The sequence below is a fragment of the Fukomys damarensis genome, unplaced genomic scaffold (genome assembly GCF_012274545.1).
Source record: "Fukomys damarensis isolate Sample0158 unplaced genomic scaffold, DMR_v1.0_HiC HiC_scaffold_14, whole genome shotgun sequence".
NCBI classification, from domain to species: Eukaryota; Metazoa; Chordata; class Mammalia; order Rodentia; family Bathyergidae; genus Fukomys; species Fukomys damarensis.
Window position 1 is genome coordinate 49,044,749 of NW_022900926.1, and position 23,278 is coordinate 49,068,026.

A 23,278-nucleotide genomic window follows, 5' to 3' on the forward strand; every position below is an offset into this window, starting at 1 on the left:
AAGCAAAGCACAAGAATTCTCATTTGCATATAGATCTGATTTAGATGACAGGACCCTGACTTTTGGAGCTATTGCTATTACTGGAATGAAACTTAGAATCCTAGGACAAAGATGAATAATATATTATATGTGAAATATGAACAATTTGTAAAAAATGAAAATCAACAAGGAAGAAGGCAACGCTGTCCTGGACATCCCAGATTTCCTGTCCCTCCAGGTCCAAACTACCAACATCATAAACATTAACAGAACAATCATCCTTGAAAGCCACTGAGTCAAAGGTGGTTTATCATAATAAATGCTATGTTTTTACAGATGTGCTAATGTTAAGGTTAAACTATGTGAATCACCTGAAGCAGGCTTTACTTAAATTCACACCTGTTGTCATAGTATAATTATTAAAAGCACTCTCCCTGCGAAATTGTCTTGATCTCATCAGTACATCCTCCTTGTAATGTACTACATAACAATGAGTTAAAGCTATCCATCTAGCTAAAAGTTAACATATTAAATAAAAATATATTAAACAAAAATATATTTCAGATGAAGTATAAAATCTGAAGCCAAGTGCTGTGGTGAAGCCGAGCTGTTTCTTCAGATATGAAAACTTTAAACAGGGTCTGAGCAGCCAAGGTTGAAGTGCCCAATGTGCTACTAAAGGTTGCCAAAATTAAAATAATTTTTTCACGTCTGGAATATATTTAGACTTCTAAAATGTGAATTAGAAAAACAACACAGTTGAGAAAAAAAAGTTACAAGTTTCCTCTTCTCTTTTCTCCCATTCTTTCCCACATTCATAAACATATACCATAAAGATGTCTATTTACAATATATTCACTTAACAACATTTACGGAAAAGACAGGGCTTTTACATTAAATCACAAAGTTTTAAAACTCTTCTAATAACAATAATGTCCCTGTCAAAAAGCAATTTTTAAAAATATCATAGTTTTAACGAAGAAAATTGAAGGCAAGACTTGAAAATGAGTACATTCTTGGAAATTTGGCTGGCAAAAAATTAAATATACAAAAACAATATTCAATTATTTATAACGGCTCCATGGACTAAGTACCCTGGCATAAAAAGCAGTGATACTAACTCACTGGATTAAGAACATCTTGAAATTAGAAGGCAATACTCAACAAATCTTTGACGAAGAATAAATTAAAGACAGCATTAAGCTAGAACTTAGAAAAGGTTAAATTGTGGGGCCAGGGATGTAGCTCAGAGGCACCATGCCTGCCTGGCAAGCTCAAGGTCCTAAATTCGATCCCTAATATCACAAAAAAAGTTGCCATTAAAGACTTATGAACAAGCATGAGATAGAAAAGTATTAATAGAAAAAAGTAAAAAAGCAAAATACAGTGGATCCTCAAGTTACAACCAACCTGAAACACAACCTGGGTTAATTAAGTTAGTGAAAGATTCATCTGTCTCTAGTTATCTATAGTGTATACCCAGGTAAACATGCAGATCTCAGCTGTATTGACTTACAACCAACTTGAGTTACAATCAGCCCTCTTGAACCAATCAAGCTCATGAGTCAAGGGTCCACTGTAGAAGAGCTCCAAACAGCAGATAAGGGCATATATTGATAAATACACTAATTATATTACTTATTAACACTGCATCAACTTCGGAACCTTGGGAATTTTTATTTGCAGCATTTATTTGAAGCTAAGAGTAACCATCATCAACTCTCTCTCTGTTCTTGTCTCTTACATTGCTACACTTTCAGTTTGAAGTTTCTGAGAATTAAAAAAAATTAATTTTTAAATTATATCATTCATAAGATAAAAAACCAAATTTGCCTTCCAGAAATGTTCAAGAATACTAAACAGTAAAATTAAAAGCAAATACCAGCATGCACATTCTTGTAGATCGTTTTCTTTGCATTTATACATGTACATTTTTTTCGAATTTGTAGTAACTCCACAGAATATGCCATACTCCCTTTTCACATAGGAGCATGTGGTGAAAGTTTTCATGTCAAAGGACATTCATATTAAACCAATACCCTACAATGAGTGTAATAATTATGCACTGCAAACTCGTACTAAAAAAAATTAAAGAATGCTTATTGTAACCAGAAAAAGGAGGAGAAATTATAGCTCAGTGAGTGGGCTGTGGCTTGAATCCTCAGTATTGCAAAAGAAAAAAAACTAAGTGGTGTTACCCATCAGTTTTATTATGAAGAGCAAAATTAAAGAGACTCACAAAAGCAATGAGATTAAAATATTACTATAGGAATGTTTTGACTAAAAAATTAAAAAGAATAAAAGTTCATAATCACTAAATTAAGAAAATTAAGAGAAATGTAAACCCTGCTTAAGCTGAGAGAACACAGATGTGAGGTCCAAATGAAATGTCACTACTAAGAGTTCTTCAGTCACTAGAGTTCATTCAAACAATGCAAATGTATATATTATACCAGTAATATGATCAAACAACAAAATAAAAAGGAACATAGGTGTAAATTTGAATTTTAATTAAGTAGAATTAAGTTTTAAGTTTCTAAAACTATGGTTGTCATCATTCAGACTGCAGTTCTTATACTATATAAACTATTCTCAAAAGTGTTAAAATTGACAATTTAACATTTCATTTTCTGAAAAATTCTAACTTTGGTATCCAAAGCTAGTAAAATTAGTAAATAATAAGAAATTGCTAATAAGTCTCATGTTTACTCATCTTCATCGCTTACTAGCTCTGTTATCTTGGTTACTTGCCCTTTCTGTACTTCAGTTTCCTCGTGTAAATCTACATCACATTATCATCGTTATTTAATATTTTTGAACGCTCAGATTGTGACTGGAATTTTATAAGCACTTAACAAATGTTAGCTTACCTAAATAAAGACACAGAAACAAAAATTCCTTTAGACATCAGGAAATTGAATCTTGCAGAATATTTTTAATGCCCCAAACTTCTCAAACCACTGATTATATCTGTGATGGCAAACTTATGGCACATGTGCCACAGTGGCATACAGAGCCTTCTCTGTTGGTGCGCAAGACAAGTCACCATGCTATTTTTTTCTAAATTAAAACCTCTGTATTAAGGTTTAATTGCAGTGTTAGGACTTTGCAATAAATAAGTGGGTTCTTGGTTGCAGTTTTGGCACTCAGACTCTAAAGGGTTTGCCTTCGCTGGACTGTATCATAAATAATGTTGCTATACTAGAGACAGTCTTTTTTTATCACTGCCATTCTCTTTTTCATTTTTCAGGAAGTGTTAACTATGCAATAAGACTAACAAAAAGGATATAATTGAGGGAGAAGACATCTATTAATGAATTCTAAGAAAATCAACTAAATACACTATAACCAAAAAGAGCACTGAGTAAAGTAACAGTTAAAAAACCTGCAAAAATAAACAGCTTTCCTATGTATTCATAAACACCAGTTTTTTTTTTAAAAAGGTAGCTCATTCAGAGTGGCAACAATATTGTATTCTGCTAATGTTATATGATATTCAACATGTTGGGCAAGATCCCCAGCCCCAAAAGTAGAAATCCTAGTGTTCAAGGTACATTTATAATTATAGTACAATTGTTTAGTTTTTTTTGTTGTTGTTGTTGTTGTTTTTTTTTTTTTGGTACTGGGGATCGAACTCTGGTCTTTGTGCTTGCAAGGCAGGAGGCGGAACCACTCAGCTAAATCCCAGCCCATAGTACAACTGTTTAAAGAGGTCAGTTTTGATCATTTTAAGGCCACATCTATGGGTATGGAAAAAGGAAATACCAGAGAAGTAACTGTTTTTATCAAAATATATTATTTGATAAATATTTAATGAGCATTTACATAAAAAGTTCAAAATTATAAACATATGTATAAGATAAAGAATATAACTGTTTAAGAAAAACTAACTTTCAAACCATCTATTTTAGGCTCAATAGAGACTTTCAGAACAAGAACATTTAATCATTATTAAGTCCCAAGTATTAATATCTACATTATATGAAAACAATAAAATAAATAAAAAAGGAAATTATGCTATCTTAAAGTAAAACATACACTCTGTAGAATAATAGTGTAAATGCTTTTCAAAGCATTATAAAAGACTAAAGAAGCTAATAAAAAAAGAATCATTTAACAGAGAAGGGAAAAGGAGAAATGGAAAAAGTAACTTTCCCTTAGAAAGTGAAGTGATACTCTTAAGTGAAACAAACAGGATACGTGTAAATACCAAATAGTTTCTTTAGTGTGACAAACTGAAAGTATAAATAAGGGCTAAATGGTATAATAGAAAATATGAAACAGGAAGAAAAGGGGCAAAGGGGAAGGGGATATAGGAGGGATAAGGGAAAGGAAAGAAAGGAATAGAACTAATATGAGAAAATGAAAAATGGAAACAAAGTCTTTGTAGATAGGGAGGGATGGAGGGGTTGAAGGGATGGCGGAGGATGGGGAAAAAAATAAGAACCAAGATAGATTAGTAAAGGTGCAAATTCCCAATGATGAATGTCATTAAAGGTACCAATAAAATTAATTTTTAAAAAGTTTTTCAATTGAAAAAAAGAAATTTGAGGACATCTTGAAGGACTGAGGGAGAACCAGACAAAAAAGTATAAATTTTGTAAAGTTTCTGAAATAATTCACAAAATAATGCAAAAAATAGTGTCACTTTTAAAGGTACACTTACCTCATTTTCTGTACCCACATCCAGAGTCACAGGCAGACAGTGCTGAGGATTCACCCCTCCACATGCTGTATATAATGCCAATTTACCCACAGGGATGCCCATTCCATTACAACCAAGGTCTCCCAAGCCAAGAATACGCTCTCCATCAGTTACCACAATAGCCTAGAAAAAAAGAAAAGCAATATATTAACAGATTCTTGCAAATTCTAGGGCACCATTTCTATTCTCCATGTGTAAAGACTCATGGAATAAAGTATCAGCTGTTAGAAAACAAACTTGAGAAAGATTTTATAACAACCATGTAGAAGAATGAGAAATAAACTTGAGTGACATACATTTTAAACATTTGTGTTTAATGCTTAATTAGGTGCGCATATAGACTCAAACATACCACAAAATTTAGCCTTCACTCAAGAAAGGCAAATAGAAAAAGCACAGGGAAATAAGAGCTCAAACAAGGAGTCAAAAGGAAACTTAAGGAGGCTTCAAAGCTAGTCACATCCATTTTGACTGCAATTACAGGAATGCTCACAGTTAAATATATGACTCCTGGATAGACTGAGAAGGTTTACCTCAGCTCTGATCGTTAGTTTATGCAAAACTGTCACCATCTTCCTATTTTTACAATCATACTGACCTATCCTCTTTAAATACTATAAACACTTGATGCTATTCTATGATCTTTGAAACATACCTATTACAGTCAGCTACATCTATTATCTGATGATCTTCCTTGGATTCAATGAATTTTGTTTTGCTTCTAATTACCTTGAATATTTCTGAAGCACACATTTAAAGCACGTGAAGATTTATCTATATAATCTATATATCTATAATTTAATATCATTATTAAAATACATCTAACAACATCATTCTGTGATCTGTGGTCATTATACGAGTTTAAGCAAAATTTGACAACAATGTATTAGACTTTCTACAAAGTGCTTCAGTCATCATATGCATGGAATCTTGGAAAAATATCAGTTATTTGGCCTTGAATAAAGCTGTGAATTTAACCTTCTGTTGTTGTTTCTGTTTTTGTGTTTTAATTTAAAATGGGAATCACAAATGTACTTTACAGAGTAGCTGCACAAAATTAGGAATTAGCTCTGTTTTGTTCAACACTGTATACCAGCACATAGTACAGTATTTGGCACACAGTAAACAATCGATAAATATTAGTTGATAAATCTATGCCATAAAAAGAATCATGCTATATGAACAGCTTACCATAGTACCGTACACATTACAAATTCTTAAAAAATTATACCCATTACCACCATTATTATCATTAGAACTCATGTATAAAGTCACAACAGTTTGAAATAAGGGGAGACCTAAAATATTCCTTTAACTATTTTACAGATTAGGAAATTGAAGATCAGGGAACAGAAATAATTTATCTACTTGATTAACATCAAAGAACCAGAATCTGGGTATGTTAACTCCTGATACAATGCTCTTTCTTACATACTACATTGCAGAGTATACTTTAAAATACACTTTAGAGGTATCTTCCTTTAATTTCTTATTCATTGATATTATACAGCTTTTGTAAAATTGCTTTAAAAATAAATACACGAGATGTGGATGAAAATTATTTTTTATATTCCATATAGTTCATCTTTGCAAAAACTCTTCCCTGTATTATTGCAATGGTCAATATGCTATGCTTTATTGGAGAAAACAATTTTTTACTGGATCAACTCGGCTCTGAATAAGGCTTTAAAAAAGATGATAAATATTATAGGAAATTATAACCTTGTTTTTAAAATTACAAACAACTTTTCAATGTCCAAATATTTCAAATGTGTATTTAACATCTTATTTGTTACAAAAATATAAATGTAATGTAGTTTTATGTATCATTAATAAATGAATACATTTAAACTCAGAGAACCACTTCTTAGTTTCAAAATTTTCAAAAAAGGATTTTTTAAAAATCATATATTTTCATTCATTTTTAATAGCGTATCTATGTTAAATGTGTCTTGATCTTAATGTTTAAAAAGGCTCCTTTTCATACTTTCTATTCCTTAAGCTCTTCTCTCATCTAATGCTATTTATTACTCCACTCTAGAGATATATATGTGTATATGGACATTTACATAGGTGATAGTTTGAGAACTTTTTAAAATATGTTTTGAGGCATTTACTACTTTAGCTTAGTTTATGCCTTATTACAAACATACATGCATTGTTAATTCACAAATATTTCAACATTTAGCATAAATAGTGATACAATTTTGAGATAAAAAATCTTCAGATGAACCTCCCTCAAATAGTACTTATATGAGGTCATTTCCTGTTTAAATTTGACATTCTACTTATTCAAGTCTACATTCCTCTTTCTGAATTTCAAGCCCTTTTATAATAATTTGATTACCTCCTACTTAAGCAAGCTAAATTCTACTACATTCTAACAATAACATTCAGCTTTGTAGGCTAGCCAATGTCCTTAGTGTCAAAGAAAGAACATACCTTTCTCTCTCTGTACTAGATACCTACATTCATATGTTCCTTTCTTATTATAATATTGTCTTCCCTCCTTTATTTGGATTTTAGTTTGGATGTAAATTCCAACTTTGTTAAAAAAGTTTTCTTAACTATTCCAGCCTTCTTGGGATGAATGAAATGTGGCACTTACAATGCAACATGCATGTTCTAACATGGTTTCAGCTATAAAATAAATATTTTAGACTTCAGTTTTCTATTACAATCAAGAGCTACCACTAAGTGCCTACTATGTGCCAGACACTGTGCTTGGCTTTAAAAAAAATGGTCATAATTAAGAACATCAGTGATGCCCCAATATTAGGAATCCAAAGATAAAGGTGGGCTATTAATAAAGTTAAATATATAGAGATTTGCTAGTTGGAAGACCAAGCTGAGTGACAGCTTAGTACACAAAAGTTAGGATAACAGGGTACTATTTCACCTACTGACTTGTTCACTCTTAAAATCCTCTCTAGATTCCTGGTTAAAATATAGATATCCTTCTTAGATGATCACAAATTTATGCTTTATACAATTAACACATTTCTTAGCGTATTTCCTGAGAATAGGATCTGTGGATAGTTGGTGGGAGAAAATTTGAGAAAGCAATTTAGGTGAGAAGAATGAAAAAACTGCACAAATTTGGGAATAGTGAAAAATGCTTCAGTTTACATAGCATGAGGCCTGGTGAGCCAAATTAAGCAATTCTGGCCACAAACTACTCAATCAGACAACACACTAAAATGAGTCATACTTCAGAAGTCAGAGATAAAATGACTCTATTCCATTAAAAGATACTGATTTATTTTATCTTAGTCCTAAAGTTGCTGGGTATCCAGCAGAAAGGAAAAGTGGGGAAAAGAGAACATGACAGCAAGGAGAGGTACATCTCATCTCCGTTAGACAAGGAAAATTGCAGAGCATGGTGTTTACAAGCAAAGGATCTGGTGCCAGCTCTGGAACCTCCATTTAGTTTCATACAATCATGCATCACTGTGGGACTCATCTGCATCTTCCTTTCATCACTGTACTATAATAATTACAAAATAAGTAATCCACTGAAGTGTTTCCCACAGAAAGCTACCAAATGCCTGGTATTATTATTATTTTAATTTTCATTAACTCACAGAGGGAAGTCAAATGAGCTACTTATGTCATAATGATAAAAAAAGAATTAACAGACTGCTTTTGCCTACTTGGATTCCTCTTAGTGGATGCATAAACACAGCAAATATGATTAAAAGGTTTGGTGTAAAGAAATTCAGATGGTACTGCATGTCATCATACATTTAATAACTTTTAATGCATAAAGAAATACTAAGGAACTAAGAAGAAATAATGGGAAAAATTAGTATCTAAACTGCTTCAGAATAAAATTAATCCATTATAAGGCTGGGGATTTAGCTCAGTGGTTCTGCTGCCTGCTTCTCAAGCACAAGGACTGGAGTTCAATCCCCGGTACCAAAAAAAAAATGAATCCACTATACAAACACGAAAGGAATATAACTAGGTGATATCCACTGGCAAAGCTAGTGAATCCTATGTTATTATGAGAACTGTCAATACGATATCAACTGCTTTATGAGACAGAGAAGAAAATAAATTGCCTCAATACAAAAAATCTGATGACTTACCTTAACAACATTTTCTGGCCATGCATTTAGAACTGAAGCAATATGCCCTCGATCATGGATACTAATAAAAAGACCTCTGGTAGGAAAATAAACAAAGGAATTTAATTTACTTCAGCCTTGTTCAACAGTCATCACCATTTAATTTTTTTAAATGTATTAATATATCTCCATTTTTGTTAAACTAGTGAAAATTATTACCTTAAATAAAGACTATGACTTTTATAAGGAGAAATTACTTTAAATAATATATTAACATCTACCATACAAGTTTATTCTTATATTTAAAATATTTGTAATTTAAAAATTAACCATTTTTCATTGAATTTAAAGATCATTATCAATTCCACTGACATTTACATATACTTTTTTTCCCCTTTGGTACCGGGGATCGAACTCAGGACCCTGTGCTTTCGAGGCAGGCATGACATATATACTTTTTATATGTGTCTTGCTGGGTACTGCGGCCTGAACCAAGCAAGCCCTTTGCACTAAACTACATTTCCCAGCCTTTTTAAAAATATTTATTTTGACACAAGGTCTTGCTAAGTTTTTATACTGCTCTAGGTCAGCTCAAACTTGCTTTCTCCTGCCTCAGCCTTCCAGAGGGCTGGGATTATAGGCATGTGCCATCACATATGGCTTCATTTACAGTCCGTTATTAAATAACATACAAAAAGTACTTTTAAACGAACATGAAGCATACATAAACAGGCATTTCCAGCACATCTTCCATGTACTGCATTTTCACAGTGTAAAGACAAGACTGTGTACTAGAGATGACTAAATTGCCTAATATGCCACAAATATTCCAACATTTAGCATAAATAGTGATACAATTCTGAGATAAAAAACGTTTTTCATTTAGGCAGTTTATCACTAACTTAGCATTCTCTTGTTTTTAAAATGTCTTACCACCTACCTAAGGATTATAAAGCAGTTAGATGCTTTCTACAAAATAATCAAGTCACAACAACAGGATTAATCTCATAAAAGACAACTACAATGTTATCAATAATGTCTGAGTTTCAGAAATCAAATCTCCACCCCACTATATAAAGTATAATCCAAGAATTATTTGAACAGAAATTTTCAGTATGGTATGGCAATTTTCGAGAACATGCAGAGGCACACTCCACGTTCTGCCTTCGTCTCCTCTTCCCTTCCCAGGACGTATCCCTCCCTTATAGCCCACTGAACACAGAACACCTACCTCTCTTCTCGCCCTATAAAGACTTGCATATTCTTATTGTTTTTGTCTCTATATTTCGTATTCTCTCCTTCAATCTATCATAGGGTTTTACTCTCTCAATTGTCCACAAACAACTCTTACCAAAGAGAATGATTCACCTCTGAAAGCAGATAAAGTTCAGCTCTCAACTTATTTCTTACTTGACTTCTCAACTATGTTAATCCCTCAGATAGGATTTCTCTGGTTAGAGCAAAGCACCACCACCCCAACATCTTTACCTTTTCTTTCCATCTTTATCTTTATATAAATATCTGAAATAGCTTTCTTTACTTGTTCATATATTTATTATCTGTCTCTTTCCTACTGTACAAACACATACTGTTGTAATCAGCAGGACTGGGCAAGGGAAAACATTAAATACAGAACATATAACTTAAAAGGAGTGTGTTTTTTTAAATCACCCAAAGAGTCAAATGCAAGGAATGCAAGAGATTAACCACACACTAGAAGCTCAAAACATTCAACTGAGGGCCTAGATCACAGCAGTTTCCCACACAAGTCCAGCTAAAGGCTTAGAGGGCTGGAGATTTAGCTCAGTGGTTCCACCAGCTAAAGGCTTAGAGTCCAAGGCAATGTTCTCTATGAGACCAGCCAGTGGCCCAGAGGCCATGGCAATGTCTCATGCTTGTCCGTATTGAGGATCTGCACCTGGAAGGCCCAAAGAGCAATGGTGGAAGCCAGAAAAATCTATGCTCATGAGATGAAGGATTTGTGCCACCAAGCTGAGGGATCCACACTGGAGCCGGGAAGTGATGCTCACAGTAAACATTAGAGCTCCCCTGTTGAAAGCAGCAGCCATTCCCAGTGACAGCAAGGTCCCAAGCTCCTTTTCCAACGAGAACAGCCTAGTTTGCATCAGGAAAACCATCCACCGCAAGCTTCTCCTAGAAAATCAACAGGCTGAGATCCTCCCCTCCAGTTCTCTTTGTAGAGCTATTGGTAACAATCTTCAGGTGGATCCTCCACGCCCAGACCACACTGACTCAGTTTAGCGGAACATTACAAGTTGACCGTTAATCAATCCACTACATCTACAAACATGCATACATAATACACACACACACACACACACACACACACACAGTAGTAGATTCCTTAAGTACAGGGACTATTGTGCTCATATGTGTAACTCCAATACATGTAAGTGTGCTGGCACATAAGATGTATCCAATATTATATACTGACTTCAGTGCTAGAATAAGGCTTTTATAGTGAAATGTTCTTAGAAGCACAGAAAACATGAGAGTCCAGATTTACACTGACTGAGAAAATAAAAATTATCTCATGATAATTTTAAGTCCCATAGAAAGATTACTGATGATAATCTAACTTAATAAAAATATTAGTTTATTAAGTTAACACTAAATTCTATCTTTTCCTTGTTTTTATGCTGTTTCATATAAATTTATTACTTTCCAAAAATGACAATAATGTATATGTGAATGTACAGGTCTCTGTCACAGTCAAATTGATCTTATGTAACCACCAGGATCTCAACACATAATTATAAAATTTAAATGAAGTATTTTTAGACTTAAGGAATAAAGTTATATTGAATTACATAAAATATTCTTGGCAATATACTATTAAATAATATTTCTTGGGAACGTGTCTGTTAGCCAAGGTTTTCTATTCATCTCAGAAAACAATCATTTTTGAAGAGAGACAATGAATGATACCAAAATTAACAACAATTACGTGCCAAAGATTACTATTCATGGGTCTGTGTTCAGCTTCACTGGAATAGCCATTTGACCAACTATAATATCACAGAAGAAGCAGAAATTCATTCATGGCAAAAATGCTTATTCTTGGAGAGTGCTCAGTAAGTCAGAGATCCATAATGTCTCACCAATGCCAAATACACTTCTTGGAATGGAATGTCTCCATGATTAGAAATCTAGTAAGACATCCAAAAATGTTTTGGCACATAAATGATTCATACTTTCTGCAGTGGGATATGAAACATTAACCTCACAGTCTCTCTAGCTTCAGCTAGGTCCTTATAACGAGATGAGTTCCTCAAGTACCTCTTACCAGCTATTCTTAGATTATCTATGACTGCTACTTCCTAGTTCTCCTGACCCTCATTCCCATTCTTCTATACTCTTGCTAGATTGCCCACTTTCATTTCCTCCAAAGAGAGAACAGGAATGTTCATATATGTAGTAGCTATCCACCTAGAGGCTTCATCTGCATCTACTGTGGTTCATTACAGTATTAGTACACAAAGTGTCAGTGTGTGTCAGTGTCTGTGTCCTCTAATCCAATTAACCCTGATAGTGTCACTCTCTGGCTAATCCTCAGTCTTCACAGAGAATGCTGGCATTGTCTAGGGTCAAATGTTCAATGTTTCTCTTTTTCATTAGAATGACATTGAAGGCCTAGGGACTCCTTGCATTGTTTTCACTCTTGAACTTATTTTCCACATCCACTTTGTCTCAGCTTCTGCTATGTCTGCTCCTTTGGCTTTTTTCCCATTTTTTACTCTACCCTTGCTCTTGGCATTTGATCAACTAATTTAGCCTAAGAGCTATCTACTTTCCAGCCTGGATGATCTTTTAATGATTCATTTAGGCATCCCTCCAATACCTCCAATTCTTCTATTGCTCATCAGAGGCCGTTCATGTGTCAGCTACTCTTGGAAGTATTTTCAGACCCATATTCTCTAGCTGTGTTTGGAACTCCCCAGTAACTCCATAGAACCTTTCTGTCTTTCTCTACTGTAACATTTATCATCCTGTCACATACTTTTTCTTTCTTATTTATGTCACACTAGATTACAAATACTAAGTTGGGAATTTTTTGTTTCTTGCAAAAAGAAAAGAAGGAAATGGAGCAATGAAAAGAATAAAGAGAAAGGAAGATCAGATGTGATTTGGACACTTAGCCCAGTGGTAGGTGAAAATACTGTGGCAAAAATTCTAGAAGGAAGAACATTCAGGAGCTTTGTCATCACTAGGTATAATCTCCGGGGTCTTCTGAAAATAACAGGGCTCAAAAGAACAGATAGGAAAAAAAAAAACTCATGGGCAAAGTCCCTAAGAGAAATAGCAAGAATCACAGCCAGTGCTAGTCTCTAAGACATAAGAGCACTTGGAAGTCAAGAAATCAATAGTTTGAGAAGTCAATGCTAACACCAGGGCCACAGATTTCAAGGACAGCAAAGAACTGAAAAATAATAAGAAACCAACTGACAGTTCCATAGCTTCTAGAACTGAAAAGAATCACATATTACAACATCACACCAGCTTTTGAAGAAATCTAATTAAGGTTCTAGCAGTGCTTAAAAATGTGAGAAAGGTGGAAAGGGGATCTAGTGGAAGACACTGGCCACTGGAAGGTAGAGTCCTTGTGAATAAATACTTCCTCTATTACAGAAGTAAAATAAATTTTAACTGAGGCCAGAATGAACAGTAGATTGCCATTGCTTCTACTTCACTTACTTCCAGGAGTCTATCCGCTTTATTGCTTAACATCCTAATAATACATTTTCCTTTGTAAACCTATTGTTTTTGCTCCCAATGATAATCTTCTGATTGTTTATTGCAGATATTGCTTAAAGCTCTATTACTAGACTTCCTCCTCTTGAGAAGTGAAGATTAGTAGCAAAGGCAGATTAAGATAGACTCTGTTATAGTTTAGATCTAGAGTGTCCTCTAAAAGGCTCATGTGTTCAGGCCTGGAGTTTCTGGAAGGTGAATGGATCATGGATGCACTATACTCGTTAGTGGAATGACCCACTGATGAGTTCATCGCTAAATGTATGTCAGGAGGTCAGGCCTGAGTGGACCAGGAGTGTCACCGGACTCCTGCCTTTGGAGTGCATAAATCCTTCCCACTGTTTTCTTCTCTGTTTCCTGGCTGCCATGAAGTGATCAGCTTCCCTCTGGCATGCTGTTCTACCACGAGGTTTCTGCTTTGGAGCCAGCCAAGCATAGAATGAAACCCCAAACTGCAAGCCAAATTAAACCTCTCCTCCTTCAGATTGTGGATGTTTGGTATTTTGCCCCAGTGACAGGCAAGCTGACTAATCCAGTCTCCAAGGCTTAATAACTCCCTGATGTCCATACTTTCATAACTCCCAGGACTACACATACAATGGATTTTACTTGGATTAAATTGTCAGCACCATCAACTTGAGATAAGGAGATTATCCGGGGATTTAAAATAGGAAGATTATTTGAATCTTTTAAAAGAAGACACTGTTCACCAGATAGTCAGAGAAGGGCAATTCAGAGGTTCAAGGCCTGAGGAGCCCAACCACTATCGCTGATTTAGAAAAGGCCAATATCAAGGAATAAGAGCTACTTCTAAGAGTTCACAGAAGCTCCCAAGTGACAAGCAGCAAGGCAACAGAGACCTCAGTCCTGCAACCACAAGGAATTAAATTCTGCCAATAAGAATGAGTTTGAAAGCAGATTTTTCTTCAAGCCTATGGATGAGATCTTAGTCTAGCTGACACTTTAGCATTTGATACCCTAAGCAAAGAACCCAAATACGCCATGCCAGACTTCTGACCATAGAACTGTGACAGAATAAGTGGGTGTTATTTTCAGCTGCCAAATGTATGTTAACTTGTTACACAGCAACAGAAAACTAATAAAAGTAATGTGGACATAAAAGGAAAGATTCAGATACTCTTCCAACATTTAGCCATGACACAGTCCTTGACACGGTGACAAAAGATGCTATTCCAGATAAGGCTGATCCCCTCTGCTGTTACTTCTATAACCACTTACCAATATACAGCATTGGCAGTTCAGATCCAAGTAGTTTACATGGCTACAGTTTCCAGAAATCAAAAGTGACTACTGAGATTGGTAATATTCTTCATAATGATAATATGCTAGTTTTCACAATTCAATGTCTAGAAATGTGAAAGGAGACCGAAGCAGTATTCTTTTTAAAAATGCACAAAGTATGGTAATGTCTCAGAGATGTTATGTGAGAAAAAGAATTTAGATTGATGAAAGAGCCACAAATACCTAAAAAGAATCTTTTAATAGCTTAATTCAGTAATAACAAACTCCATTATAACTTGGTACTTATATCATCTAATACTACATTATATACATTATAAGATATTTTATTTCAAGCCATCAATGAGTAGGATGAATGAAAGTAATGACAGGAAGGTTAGAAAACAAAGAGGACTTCATATTTTATTACCATGTTTAGGGCTAAAACGTAAAATAGATAATGTGAAATAGGAAGAAAAGGGGCAAAGGGGAAGGGGATATAAGAGCGGTAAGGGAAAGGAAAGAAGGGAATAGAATTAATATGAGAAAATGAAAAAATGGAAACAAAGCCTTTGTAGACAGGGAGGATGGAGGGGTTAAAGGGAGGTCAGGGGAATGGGGGGAAAAATAAGAACCAAGATGTAAAGGTGAAAATTTCGAATGATGAATGAATGTCATCATATCATATACCTTAAATGTACCAATAAAATTAACTTTTTTAAATGTGACAAAAATGTTAACAATATCAGCCCCAGATAATGGGTACATAGTTATTTGCAATCCATCTTTATACTTTTCATACATTTTTATTTTTTAAAAAATTGATCTTATTTCATATTTCTGTGAGAATTATGAAGTAAATATAAATATATTTCTCTCTGAGCAGAGGGAAAGTGATTTTTTTTCAAGCTTAAATAGATACTTAGTGGCAGAAGTAGAACAAGATCCCTGATCTTCAGGTTTGTAAAGCAGTACTCCTTCAATTTTACCACAAGGGAACAAATTCTAGCTACTGGTATATGACAGCATCAAGGCTTAAGGTATATATACAGCCAGCCAACTAGAGAGGAGGCAGAAGATGAGGTAGAGACTGGGCAACCTGGCCACAATCAATCAGGGTTGGCTGTCCATAGATGAGGGGTCTAGAGCAATATGAAGAAAGATCTAAAAACTATGAACTGTTATGGTTTATATCTAGATGTTCCCTAAAAGCCTCATGCAATCATAGGTGGAGGTTTGGAGAGGTAACTAGATCATGAGGGCATGATACTCATCAGTGGACTTCTGATGAGTTTACAGCTAAATGTGATTTGAGAGATGAAGCCTAGTCAGAGGAGGCGTGGTCTGGAAGGGTGTTATCTCCGTCCCTCCTCCCATGAGCTGTCTCTCTGCTTCAGGCTGCCAAACCACGAGCTGTTTCTCCTCTGCCATGCTCCTTCGCCACACTGTCCTGCTTTGGAGCCAGCTGACTACAGACTGAAACTTTTACAAATTGTGCGCCAAAATAAACAGCTCCTTCTTAGAGTCATGGGTATCAAATACTGTGTCTCCACAATGAGAAAGTAACTAAGACATGGACTAATGATCGAAGTAAGAGGACTAAGGATTTGAGAAAGCAAATCAGTGGCCTAACTAGAATTTCTGAAACTTATGAGAACAAGAACTAACTAGATGGGAAAGTGTGGAGATACGCAAGTTACCAGATGTCTCTTAAAGAACTAATGGTCTTAATGTGGCATTCCTTTTGGTTTAACTCTCTTTTCTTGCCTGAAAACAAATCTTTAAAGAGCCAAAACTGAGACATTAAAAATGTATTTTAATGACGTATACAAACAAATTAGTAATCTTGCTTCTGATTCTTTCATGAAATATTTCCATGTACTTTGCCTTGAGAATTAATATTTATTATATTATTTTTCTGGCCTTTATATATTTTCAGTTTTTGCTTCACATAGTCCCCCAATTTCAATGGAGTCTTAAGTATTATCATAAAATAAATTAAAATTCAATGAAACTATATTGATCTCACAATTTTGGACACTGACTTATATAACTGACACTTCTTACAATTTACTAGGACTCATACTTTATAGGTTTAAAAGGATACTGGATAGCTACAGTAGTTTTAGTCACAACTATGAAGTCTTAGTTAACTTCTCTAACCTCAGATATTGACAGGTAAGTAAAGGAGAGATGAGTTTACAATAACAGTAAGCTGCAACTCAATACTCTCCAGTCTATGGAATTCTCCTTTTCAATCTTCAGATTACACCAGAATGGCTTGCCCACTTTCTCTTCATTTTCCGCTACAATACATGATAGCTACCAGAGAAACAGGAAAGCTGAATGTAGAAATTCTCCTTCCAGACTTCATTTATAAAAATAGATAAACAAATGTGCACGGGGTGATACCAGGACACCAGACTCCTTGCCTCCCTCCCCACCCAGCTTCTTCCTGGCAGCTGACAGTTCACAGGCAAAGGGATGGAGTTTGTGAAGAGTGGATGGGAACTGTAACAGCATACTATTTTGAAGCACTGAAGAAGTGGGTTTGATCTGTGGTCAGATGGCCACTTGATCTACTACAATGAGCAGCCTCGGCTGAGTACCAAGGATAAAGTCTATGCCAGGGGACTGGATCCAGTATCCACACAGGGCATGAGTTCGGATATTCAGCCTCCAGATTGGAAGCCAAAAGACTATCTGCTTCAGAACGTTTGCCGTTAGGTCTCTGTGCACAAAACACAGATGTGTTTGTTCTGGAAATTTACACTGCAGGACTAGAGAACAATTATGGCATATGTTGATTTTGCAGTCTTTTCTAACTAGACAGCTGTGGCTTCCTGGGCCCTCCCTTCCATAGCCTATGCTGCACCAACCGCTGAGCAGGCATATATATGGCCTTGGTCATACAGTAGTAGCATATACCTCACAGAAACCCAGGTTGTCTATCCTCAAATGGGCAAGCATATACAGTGCCTTACTGTATATGCAGCAGCCAGCCAACTAAGTCATTATTCATGACTGCTACCAAGAGGATGAGAGTGACCTGGTCCTAGGCATGCTGGCTGGAGCCATGGCCCTAGGGTCTCTTTCTGGGTCTTCTGGAGTCTTTCATATCTTCTACGCATAGCTTCTAGTAATGCTGTGAACAATAATAGGACTAGTGGGGCATTTCTGTTTGCGACCAAAGTTATTAGTAATAGTTTTATAATAGTTCTTTTGGAAGCAGTAATCTCATAATTGTAACTAATCCATGCAAGTACCACAGTAGGGCTTAAACTATGCTGTTTAGTTAAAATATGAACTCTTCAGGGGCATAGGCTTATTCAAAGACTTTCTTTGTGGAATTTTTGGATTACCTTATTTGAACATACCAGTCCTGAATGGCATTTTCTTCTCTAGGAATTTCTTGTTATGCCAATAATATAGTGATGAATGAGTGAGTGATTATGAGAAGACAAACTGCAGCTTCTTTTGGTTTAACCTCAAACTTTGAAACCTTAGACCAACTGACTACATGGTATTTTAGGAGTGATGGGCTGTTGAGCTGCCAGTGGTTTTCCCAATGTAGTGATGTCAGAGTCCCATGACCTGCCCTGTGGGGCTCTGCATGTGACTGCTCAGGAGGAGGGGCTACCCTTCTAACCCTTTAAAATGTATGCTTCAAAAGCTGCTTAATTCTACAGCTACTTCTGCTTATGTTATTCCTGTTTTCTTTTTTTTCATAACGATACTTAGAAAACATCCCAAATTCAGAGTTGACATAAGCCTCCAAGTTTAAGGGCTTTACGTTTAAAAGTCAAGGCAGAATCATAATAAGTGGATGAAGGCAGATTTTCACTGCTCAGAGATGTATTTTTAGTGTCTGGTTCAGGATATTCATTGCTATCTAGAGAAAGTAGTATTAAAATAATGTTGAGGAGCCAGGGATTTAGCTCAGTGGTTCCATCACCTGCCTCACAATCGCAAGGTACCGGATCTCCAGTACCAAAAAAAACAATGAATGGGGAGGAAAATATACATAGACAGAGCCATGGTTGGAGTGTTCCTACCTTGGGCGTTCTGGGCACCAACTGTGCAGGGAAGTTTTCTGCTCCTCTGAATGCTGTCCTATCAGAAGGGCATAGTGGCTGTTCCCTATGTGCTGGGATAGACTAGGACAGTGGTAGACTTAGCTTATAGATGAGAAATGGGGCCTAGGGATGAGAAGGACCTGCTGATGACAACACTCTGGCTGGGACCTCAGCCTTGTTTTTGTTCCTGACCCACACATGACAGAGAAGCTTAAAACATTTAATTTTGAGCCCTCAAATGTGTGGGCTCAAAGTTCTGGAAAATCCACAGTCCTGAATTTCTAACAACTATACATATTTCAGGTATTATGAAATATGTATTTCAAATACTTGTTTTTTTATGTTTTAAAGATGCTGCTGATTGACTTCAGTTTTCTCTCCTGCATGCTTTAAACAAGGTAATTTCACAGAGGCTGGTTAGCAACATTAAGGTACCACCCCAACACTCCGTATGGTTCCATTTTCCCTAAACTCTGGGAATCATAAACTGCGGTGACCGTGCCTGGCTGCTTACATACATGCTCTTCTGATGCACTACTCAGCTGGCTCCATGACTGATGAATACACTGCATGCGAATCTAGATGCCAAGTGAATTTAACAGTGCCCACAATCTCTCCCTCTAGCCACTCCTAGGAGAGTTGTTGACATGGGATATCCTCTTCCAAAGGAAGAGATCTTTGGAGTACATGTGGGTAACAAGTGATATGTGACAACATGGTGTTGATGGTTTAAAGCATTGCCTCAATATATAATGTTGATTTTATACCCTATGTTATAAGAATGGCTTTTGTTCATAATTACATAATGTTCCAACTTCCCACAATGAATGTAATTATATACTGCAAGCATACACTAATAAAAATAAAACTTTTTAAAATGAAATGAAAATCATTATTAACGCTAAAGGCTTTATAAGATATTAAAGTCTGTTATTAAAGTTATATACCTAGAGTATTGATTTTGTTTTCTAAGTGGAAATGTTAAGATTAAATAATTATTAATCTTAAAATAGATACATATTTTTAAAATATATTTTCTGCTACTCTTCCTTATAGCTTCCAGTACCCAGGTACGTGTCTGTTCATGTGGGTCATTACTTGAAGAAAAAAGAGGGACAACATGTGGGAGATCAAAGACTTGACTGTTATGCTTGGATCAAAAACTTGTAACAAAAACCTCCTATGTTCAGATATGGGGCTTCTGCAAGGTGACTGGATTACAAGGATGCTAACCTTATCAATGGATTAATCCACTGATGAGTTCACAGCTGAATGTGCTCTTATGAGGTAAGGCTATCCCGGAGCAAGTAAGTCATCAGAGGGGACATCTTATTCCTGACTCTTACATTCACTCTCTGCTTCCAGAAACCCTGAGGTGAGCACCTTTGTTTTACCGTATGCTCCCCACCATGACGTTCTCCTAACCAGAGCCCCAGAAGTAAGACTCAAGTAGCCATGGGCCAAAACCTCTGAAACTGTGTGCAAAACCTTCACCTTCCTTTAAGGTAATTTTCTCAGTTATTTTTATCATAGTGTCAGAAAGAAAGCTAACACATAAACCAAAGATTGGTTTGATGTGTATTCCTGACACTGAACTTACTGTAAGTACTCTATATAATCTATTAAAATGAACTGAGAGGTGTGTTTCATGATTTTTAAAATACCTTTATTTAGGGAACTTGGGCTGATTATCTACTTCCTATTTTTTTCAACAAATCCATGACCTTATTTTTTTCCTTCAGATAAATGTAAAGCATGACATCATATAATAAAAATATTTTTTCCTAGCAAGATGGAGATAACATCTTACAGTTTCAAATAACTGGTAGTAAACAATCCTTCTGTTTTATAAAAATTTTGATGATTATAATTAATACTACATTATGTATTTCAACCACAATTAATGACAATTTTAAAGACTGCTTCATCAAGCACAACAAATGAACTAATTTTCTTTTTGCTCAATCTGTCAGTACAAACTGGTATCCACTGTATAAAGATCAATATCTACTGAATGAAAAAAATTTAAGAAAATGATTTGTTCTTCTATAGAGGCCATGCCAACTAGTCTTATCTGCAGTTCCTCTCATATAGATGGCAAAGTACACTTTCTATATAAATGTTAATGCTGTATCCTTTTCATAAAATGTAAGCTCACTATGCCATAGTATTTAGGCAATATATGTACTCTGACCTTATATTTACCTGTCTACAACTTTTAATAACAACACAAACATCTCCAATGGTGAATCCCTGAAAAATGAAAAATGAGTTCAATTCTTAATATGCTGAAGAAGGGTATTTTTCACCATCTAGCAAGTTTGCATCAGGAAAGAGCAAGAATGTACATTATTACTGGAAAGGAAGTTCACAGGAAACAACTGCTTTTACCACAACTTGAAGGAATATGGTCTTCCTCAAATCATAACCTGGCAATTATACCAAATTCTTTTATTCTTTCAATCAAATTTCTCTTCATATAGCAAGACTTAAACTGATCACAGAATTTTTAAAAGGGTCTTTGAAAAGTGGCAATGAGGGCCAGGAATTTAACTCAGTGGCACTGCACCTGCCTTACAAGCGAAGGTCCTAAATTCAATCCCTGGTACTAAAACAAACAAACAAACAAACAACAAAGCAGCAATGATGATTTAGGGCTTTAAAAAGATACTCTTTAAGGAAAAGTTTTAAGAAGGATGTAGCAAAAAGATATAAAGAGAAAATGATAATAGTTTTTAAATGTGTATAGAGTTACTACAAAGAGTTTAAGAATCTTTTTTTTTTAATTTGAACCAAGAATAAAAATGTTAAGAGCTAAATTTTGGAAAGAGACCAAATGTCCATCAACTGATGAATGGATAAAGAAGATTTTTGTTTAATGCAATGGAATACTACTCTGCCATAAAAAAGGATGAGCTTCAGACATTTATAGCTAAATGGATGGACCTTGAGACTATCGTCTTAAGTGAAATAAATTGGACAAATATGTTTGAGCACTGCATTGTTACTCTGGTGTGAGAAAACAAAAGTGGAAAGGACTAAAATTGGAGAGATTGGGTTAGCAGTATCGTAAAGTTATGGTTTTCTTCCTCTTCTGGGTAAGAAGAGGCCATCCTTAGTGCAAGACTGAATGAATGTCCGAGACTTTGCCTGATGGGAAAGACATCTTAGGAATGGTACTTCCTGTCACAGGCAAGAATCCACTTGGATGACTAGATGGGGCTGTTTTGAGAATGATGCCTTTGAAATATTGGCGGTCCCAGTATCTGGTTATCTACCCAAAGGCCTGCATTTTAGCTTTTTTTAACCGCCACTTAATCCGGCAGTGTGAACCCTTTTCCCTAACTGAACTCTGACTTTCACACTCCAAGAAAATATCCCACAGGACCAGGCCCTCCTTAACCCTCTATCATCCTTCTAATCTATGTAAATTCCTGCAGTGGATATCTTATATAAAATACAATAACAACTTATTGTACATAGTTTCTATTAAGTCTTAAAGAAAACATGGAAAAAAGAAAAGAAATAGGAAGTAGGGAGAAGTTCTAATAATTCTCCAAATTATATATTCCGTGGTTTCAAAAATATTTCAATATATATGCTAATTTGCCTCATTTATACTGCCAGATTTCCTTACTTCATTGAAAAGACCATTTCGTGCTATTATCCACTTTTTTTTTTTTTAAGAGTCTTTTTTTTTTTTTTTTTCCTTTTTGGTACTGGGGATCAAACTCAGGTCCTTGCGCTTGTGAAGCAGCCGCCGGAACCACTGAACTAAATCCCCAGCCCTGTAAGAGTCTTTTTTGTCTACGACTTGTACTCTAATATTTTGGCCATTCTTTTAAGATTATGGCACACAGTGTAAAATTAATGTCATTTAATTAATTTGTTGTGAAATTTTGCTTTATTTTTTCATAGAAGACTGTTTTGGAAAAATATTTTCTTTGTTAATGTCCACTTGTATTACAATGAAATTAAAACAAGAAGCAGCAGCAAAATGTAGGGCTAAGAATGGTGATGCAGGCCATTAATCCCAGCTAGTCAGAAGGATGAAGCAGGAAAACCACAGGTTTGAGACCAACCTGGGCAACTCAGCCAGACCCTGTCTCAAAATAAAAAATTAAAAAGGGTTGGAGATGTCGCTCATGGTGAAGCCCTGGATTCAATCACTCTTCAGTACCACAAAAAGAGGAAATGAAAAGAGAAGAAGGGAAAGGGAGAGGGGAGGAGGGGAGGAGAAGAGGAACTGAGGTAACATATTTAGTTCAGGCTTGCATTTATAAAGCTGTTAAATACTAAATTAGACAAATTTAGGAACATATGCTCATACTTTTCTATAACACTAGAAGAAAATATAGTAGCTAACATAGCCATGTCTTTCTGTCTGCTTTACTATTAATTCAACATGTTCTATACTAGGAGAAGAGACAAAAAAC

General features: G+C 35.4%; 1 protein-coding gene across 1 annotated transcript in view; it reads right to left on the reverse strand.

Annotated features, from left to right (window-relative positions):
- Me1 (malic enzyme 1) overlaps window positions 1-23,278 on the reverse strand; it is a 160,194-nt gene that overhangs the window by 87,182 nt on the left and 49,734 nt on the right. Inside the window, exons 6-7 of the mRNA XM_010631170.2 lie at window positions 8,776-8,851; window positions 4,646-4,807 (exon numbers count right to left, since the gene is read on the reverse strand). Coding sequence (XP_010629472.1) covers window positions 4,646-4,807; window positions 8,776-8,851 — 238 coding nt within the window. The remainder of the gene's footprint in view (window positions 1-4,645; window positions 4,808-8,775; window positions 8,852-23,278) is intronic.